Source organism: Ctenocephalides felis, unplaced genomic scaffold, assembly GCF_003426905.1.
Source record: "Ctenocephalides felis isolate EL2017-DRISC unplaced genomic scaffold, ASM342690v1 CF-g0.4_SCAFFOLD_00845, whole genome shotgun sequence".
Taxonomy (NCBI): Eukaryota; Metazoa; Arthropoda; class Insecta; order Siphonaptera; family Pulicidae; genus Ctenocephalides; species Ctenocephalides felis.
Genome location: NW_020536999.1, coordinates 31,315,884 through 31,323,971, shown reverse-complemented (window position 1 = coordinate 31,323,971; position 8,088 = coordinate 31,315,884). Strand labels below are relative to the sequence as shown.

At 26.1% G+C, this 8,088-nt stretch overlaps 1 protein-coding gene across 1 annotated transcript in view; it reads left to right on the top strand.

The window, feature by feature from the left end:
- The window catches only part of LOC113377263 (bumetanide-sensitive sodium-(potassium)-chloride cotransporter), a 36,545-nt gene that overhangs the window by 5,701 nt on the left and 22,756 nt on the right, over positions 1–8,088 (top strand). Inside the window, exon 2 of the mRNA XM_026617520.1 lies at positions 5,013–5,131. Within this exon, the coding sequence (XP_026473305.1) occupies positions 5,013–5,131 (119 nt within the window). The remainder of the gene's footprint in view (positions 1–5,012; positions 5,132–8,088) is intronic.

Genomic DNA, 8,088 nt, shown 5'->3' with positions numbered 1-8,088 from the left:
TTTTATTAGTCAGAACTAATGTCATTTTGCATTAGTCATTATTGAACGAACTTTTTTTAAAATAATTACCAATATAACTGTTATATCAAGACTATGAAGTTTTTAAATTTTGCGAGCATAGAAATGAATTTTCTTTAATTAAAATTCAATAGTCAGAAGCTTCATAAATATTACTAGTAACTGCTGGTTTCAATCTAACAAAAAAAAGTTTTCTATTTGTAAACTTGAATAAAAAACAATTAAACAATTTTAATATTACCCTTATGGAATGTTTCGTCTTCTAATGTTATTAGTGTAAGTTTTTTATCAGTTGTTTTAAACTAAACAGATGGTTCAAGGCATAGGAAGTAATTTATATTAAAACTGATAAGCAAAGTAGAGATGCATTGCAAGCATAACAGATAAGTTAAAACTAACATTCAGCTCATGCAACAAAGAAAAAAGCATCTCATAAAATAATTTTTAAAAAGTCATATGAAAATAAAATATTATTCTTTAATTTTAAATAATATTCCATTTGAATATTTTATGAATGAATGTAAAACGTGCAACGATGCTTTTACTATGGGTAACGAAAAAAATCATTGTAGAAATTTAAGATAAGGAAGTAGGAACCCTCTGTGCCAGGTGTGCCGAACCAATCGTAGAAATTAATCCCTTGAAATATTTCTTAACAACTAGATAGAAAATAGTTTTTAATATTTTTTTTGAACTTCAATCATTTATATTTATATTAATTGTGTACATGATTTCACTACATTTTTTATTTACTATTCTTAAATATTACATACATTTTTATGAATGACTGATTCTGAAATATGTTTTATTTTATAAATGGTAACATATTAATCTGAGTTTTAATGTATTAAATCATAACTTCGATAATTATATATTATAATTTTAGAATTGTTAATCATTGTTATTACATTTAATTTAATTTTTTAATTTGCCATGGGTTAACCCAGGGCAAAACATATTGTATCGTTGCAATGCACGAGTGGAAAGGGTTAGTAGTTTAATTTTGAACATTATTTTTATATTTAATATTTATATATAATTTATATATATATATATATATATATATATATATATGTGTATATGTATATATAGGATTTTTCCCTTCATCTTTAAATTAAAAATTTATACATGTGGTAACTAGAGCATGATTAAATATATAATACTATTCGTGATACTCTATTTGAATACTTTACGTTTGTACTTTTATTTTATAATTCATTTATGATATTGGAATGTTATTCCCAAAAAATATGCCCATTACATAATTACTATGTATCAAGTTTAGGAAACGAAGGACCGATTTAGAAACTTTTTTTTGAATAGCATTTTATGTTCAATGTATTTTATATTATTATATCAATTTTTTTATTAATTAGTAAATAGCAATCAAAATTACATAAAATTCTATAAGCTATTGTGCTATGGTTTAAAAACGAAAAATTATATATATATAATAAATGTAATAATAATATAAATAATAATGATAATGATAACAGTAATAATAATAAGAATAATAATGAGAATGATAATAGTAATAATAATAATAATAATAATATAAAAATAAAAAATAATAATAATAATAAAATAATAGTATCAGGATCACTCCATTAAGTGATCTTAAAGAAAATAAATCTACTCAAGTAGATCTATGGGCCAGTTTATTATATATCAATAATTTATCTATTCTACACCATTTATTCTGTATTACTAATTTATCAAATACTTTAATCTTTACACCGATAACTATCTGCAACTTCAATTTTACTCCTCTGCAGGTTACTCAAAAATGCATAATATTTATATTTATTTTATCAAAGAACCGTTTTACGATTCGACCTCAATTCAAATAACTGATTATTTATGTTTTACAAAATTTTATGATCAAGTCATTTATTTTAGTAAGTGATGCATACAAAAATAGCTAAATTGAATACTATTTTATCGCCGTTTGGTTTTAAAACGCAATAATAATAGACTATGGCGATACTGTTGTATTTCGAAATCTTTTGTGAAATGATTGCCTCATTATTAAATAACAAATTACGCGAAAATAGTAATATGATACTATTCTTTGTTCAAAGCTATGACGTGCAAATTTAATACGATCTAGATCCTAGAATAACTGTAATTAGATAGTTGTTCTATGTATTTTTATAGTTACTTAATTAAACAATTAATAATAGTTTATTGAATTTGTTAGACAAGTGCCAGTGTAAATATGTATGCTTAAATCTTGTTATTTTAGATTTATAATAAAAAATAATTCATTAAATATATTTGGATAGTGGGTAAAAACTAATCTAAAACACTGATAATTTGTTACCTTTATATTAAAAAATAATAACTCCATGGTATATATGCAGGGTGTCCCAGAACTTAACGTCAAGCCGTAACGGGGTATGTAATACTCATAATAGTATTGACCTTCTGTACTAAACTTTTTCAAAAAAATCTTATGTTTGTCAAATATAAACTATCAAGTGCAACCTAGAGCTTTGGTGAAACTATCACCATTTTTCTGATTATTGTGGTTAATTTTTTTGTTTATTTTTTTTTTTAATTTGGAACCGAATCCGTAATTAATATTGCTAGCACCACGGTGAAAAAATAATAACACAATTGCCTCAAGTTTTCGAAAATTAAGACTTTTTGTTGATCTATGAATTTAAATTTTTTAAAATCGGTCGACTTTGATGGACTCTCCTTTCTAAAAAAATTACTAAAGTGTGTTAAAAGGTTTTATCAAAAGTTAGCATATTTAATCAGGATTGCAACATGGTACAAGATAATTGTATTATTGAAAAGTTTCGATTATATTTTGTCGATTATATTTCGTTCCCATCACATTGACTTGATATATCCTTCCCATTATTGGAAACGTTAATTATTTCTCGCTAAGCCTGCAATTATTCTTCCTGATTTATTGCATAAATTAATTTGTATGTAATCAATCGATTGTTTTTTTGTCGTTATCTAATTGATCTGCCATTGTTGCATTGTATTTCTAATATTTTTTATGCATAAGGTGTGGTGACTTCACAACAGCTAATTTCTTCACGTGTAACGGAAAACGCGATCAACTTGATTTATTGCAAACGAACTGATAAGAGCTAACAGGAAGCATTCATATTGTCAGTTCTATTAATCTTAAACACTTCGACTACACTTTTGTTTTTACATTTTTTTAAATAATTCATTATAGTTCTTAAAATTTGGAACCGCCTAATTTCGAATTACTTTGCTCCTTGATTTAGAGAAGGTGCTGCAAGTATTTTCTTCAAAAGACAATGATAAATATAGGGCTTTCCTGCGGATTAATGGTTAGACTAGGTGATTTCAAACAATAGTCGGTTTTCACTTGGAAATATATATAGCAAGATATATCTAAGTGAAAATAGCTCATAAATAAAAATTTATCAGTATTAAACAATTTGAAATAAATTTATCAAAAGCAGATAGACCCAGCGGCGTTAAGTTAAATCATCATAACAGTTTATTTTCTTAATCATATTTAAATAGCAATTAAAAAATTTAATTTTCACAACGTTTTATATGGCCCTCAAGTTCTTAGTGAGTTCAAATAAAATTAACAAAAAAAGGTATCAGCTCTATTTTTTTATTAAACATTAGTCAGAACATATTTTAGATCTATCTTTCAAAGTGAACGGCTGTTCGAATTGGGTGCTCAAATTTAAACAAATTTTTATGATACAAATATTAAGTGATGTTTTCCAATAATAACATGTGCATGTCCATTGTGTAAAATATTCTTTGTTTTTATCTTTCGTGTCTTTATTCTTATTTTTCATTATGATTCTCTTGTAATTATATATAACAAGCAAATATTGAACTTGGATTTTTTCATTATTTATTTAAAATAACACTCAGAACAGTGTATAATTTTGTCGGTATATATTTCATTCTATTCATTAATTTGCACTCTTATTAATAAATTTATTATGAAAATATTCCTTTAATATTTAATAATAAAATTACTAAAAAGTTCTTGATTTGAATCCTTTATGATGGTTGTATAGAATTTTCCTTACATTTATTACACAATAGCTTAATTGTTAATCAATTTCACTTTTATTAGACTGTGAAGAGGTCAAAATGAAGTCGATGTAAAAAGTTTCGAATACATTATTTCTTGTAGTAACCACAAGATTATGCACGCAAACGGTCAAGGCGATGATTATTAGGGTTAAGCATCAGTGTTGAACTCTTACCCAAAGTATTTTGTTAGTCAGTTACTGTTAAAATATCCTAAATTATTGAAAGTATTTATTCCAACCTGCCCGTATTTCCTCTTTTCAACTAAACCTTCTTTTGTGCTACCAATTTTTTCTTTATTACACTTGTAAGATAAAATTTGTTTGCAAGTGCTAGAGGTTCGAAAATTAAAATTTATCGTGAATTGTAGGAATATAATGTTATTTAAAAATTAATATTATTTAATCAATTTTTACCATTGATTGATGAACCCATTCAGCTTCACCATTTTATAAACGTATGGTCATCTAAATAGCAGGCCCAAATTGAATATGATAATAATTTGTACTATTTTTTCATCCAAACGTCTACTCTTATATATAATAGTTCTTTAAATAAATAGACTATTTAGTATGTAAATGCTTATGAGCAATATTTTCTCTCCTAACGATTACTATTACTCTCGATTAGTTTGAAAATTAATGTTTCAAGTATAAAAGTAATAGTTGATGATACTATCTTTTTTGTCATTGGTGTGTAATAAAAACTCTTGTAACAAATGCAATGAGGCGACTCAAGGGAAATTTACGAAAAAGGTCTGAACTCGAAATACATCTGTCCTAGCACATGCTGAAAGAGCAACCTTGTCCTACTTTATTTTTATAAAACATTTTAGTTTTATAAAGCTTACTAATTGAAGCGCACGATCTAGCGCAGTTTGTCATGATTTTTTTTTTAAATAATTGAATACAATCATATTTATTTATTTTTATTTTTTACAGGTTTCACCTGAAAATGACAATGATAGTGATGATAGTGAGGATGAGGAAGGAAATTTACTTGGTACAGGTGCTACTGATACTGCCGCCAGTTATGACACAAAATACACCAAGAGCTTCAGGTACTATTATAATATTATAGAACATAAAAATATTTAATTCCATAACTCCAACATAAAAATATTTAATTCCATAACTCCAAACCTACTTCAGGTATATTCGAACTGTTTTAAATTTAATGAACTTTACAGAATATAAAGAATTGAAATAATTCAGATATTTTTACACGTTTAAATTTGAATGTTGCATAATACAAAATACAGCTACTGATTGTTATATTATATCATGTATGTATTCAATAATTCTTTGGAAACTTATTCCAATCATGTTGTCAAAATATTCCATTATCCATATTTTTGCCACATATATTTCAAACAAAGCATTTCCTTTCCAATTATGATATAAGTTGTTATATATATATATATATATATATATATATATATATATATAAATAGCTACACGTCTATTATAATTTTTATTACCCACCGACAAAGTATTCATAAATCAATATGTAATAAAAACACAATACTCGGTACCGCCAAATTATTCTGTCTATCGGTCAATGTGCTTCTATAATAATGAATCACTTCAATTTTGAATTAAATTTTTATAAAATTTCCATTCGAGTTCAGATTCGATGAATTTTAATGCTTTTGCTTTAGATGGCCGAAATAAAAATTAATGAGTCATTTTTTGTCTCTATATTGGGATCGATATGTGCAAATTTGCCGGACCGACCGTCCAGATATTCCATAGAAACTACATCATTCATATAAATGCAAATGTGTCTGAGAATTTACATATTTATAATAAAATTCTTGATTATTGCGTCGTAATTACTATGGTAAAGTAGGAGGCTATATTTACCATGATTATTCTGGAATATTGATAATCTGTGTAATAGTTAAGAATAATAATCAATTATAATTATTTATTAGTAATAAATTAACACTTGTTGAACAACACGGAAATAAAACATTAAAATCTTAAAATTTTAAACTTCTTTAGGAAACTACTATCAACATGTTTTGAATTACGGTTTGTGTAGACTTCATAAAAAAATGTACTAGCAGCTTTCTAATCTTCTCACAGACCATAAAAGAATAAATGATCTGGAATGTGGTTGTGCTTCCTAATCTGACTACAGATTTGTAAATAAATATTCGTTTTAACATTAAATGCCACATGTAGAGTCACTTACCTAAATGGTTTCAAACAAAGTTGTATTATATGTACCAAAATTTTTAATTTGGAATTTATGATTGTTGGCGTTACCTAACCTTTAGCCCAAACTTAATATTTCATTTCAAACGTATTATTTTATTACCTTATTTCCTCTAGGTATTACTGTAAATTATTATGTGTAAGGTGTAACCCTTACCTATTAGTAAGAGTGTAAAGAATAAATAAACATAAGATTTTCAAATATAGTAAATAATATTAATGTAAAAAAAGAATCGCAATTTTTTATCGATTTGAGACATAAATCCTATTACAATTTATTCCTAATTATGTGCAATCAGTCATAATCAATTTAGTTGGCTAATTATTAGTTCCGAAAGATTTTTATTCAGTCAGTTTGATCAATGATTTATATTTTAATTATTATTATTATTTAATATAATTAATCATAACCTAGAGTTTCTAAATATTGCTTACTTGGTATTAAATAAAGTTAGGATGAATTTCCACTTTCGTCACAGATAGAAACGACGATATTGACCTTTTGTTTTGTTTAATACCACTTTCCGTTCTGGATAAAATTACTAGAATGATTTCCAACGACCTGGAAATGTCGGAAATTTTCTAACCTAAGTAATTCATGCTTCTATTTTTGCCTGTGTCTTTTACTGTATGGCACATTTACGACTTTTGTTGGAATCCTGTGTCATTCCAAATATAGTACTATATAGTTTCTATATCATCCATCGGTTATAATATAAAACTAAAAGGAAAATTACTAATGGCCCGTGGTTTTTAATTAACAAAATCATACACAATATTCCTTCAACATTAATACCTTCCGGATAAATGATTCAAATGTATAGCCACGAATGTCGGAAAATTTTCAGAGTTCTAAATAATTCATGCTTCATCTTTGGAGATGGCTTTTACTATTGAAGTCTCTATGTACAATATCATTGGTTACATATCATGGCATTTTTGACATTTTTATCTTTCCTGTGTTTTGTCATTTCAAAAATAGTTTTAGCTTCTATTCCAATCCAGCGCTTACAATCCAAAACTTTTAGGACGATTACTTATGTTTAATAGGACTTTCCAAACTGCTTTTCTTGTTAACATCCACCATAAAAAAGTGTTAAGGTTATTGTACATAATCATCTACCTACAGTAGGTACAGGCAACCCCCGCTTAAGGCGGTACTTGTATAACACGGTTTAAGAATTGAATCCACCACCCTCATAACACGGTACTTTTAAATCTATAACTTGGTTTGAGAATTGAGCAAATCCCTAATAAAACATAAAATATAGTAAAACCTATGAAAATCATACTTCATCTAATCTAATCTAAAATTAGTAAAATCGCCGTAAAATAGCTCAATAAATGTGGTGAAACTTGTGCAAAAGATAAGTAATTCTATATATATTATTTGCAGGCATACGTTCTATCGAAAAATATTCTATGATTATGCGAACAATGTATTTCATTTCTTAAACAAAGATCCTTTAAATAAAATGAGCTTAATAGTTTAAAAAAGATAACTTTGCATGTGTTAAATATATATAAATATAATTTTGCTAAAAGCAAGTAAACGCAAATATAATTTTTTTTGCAAAAAATAATGCACGAATCTGATAGTACAGATCTCTGCTCAGATGATGAGGATATCTTTCAAAAAAGGATCGCCTTGGATAGCACTTACTTATTAGTTATGACGAAGAAAATTTATTTTTTTCATGTGTAGTATATCACTTCAAAAAAATTAATAAATATAACAATATTCATTATAAAATCATGATATGTAGCAAGTTTTTTCAAACTCTTGGAATGTAAC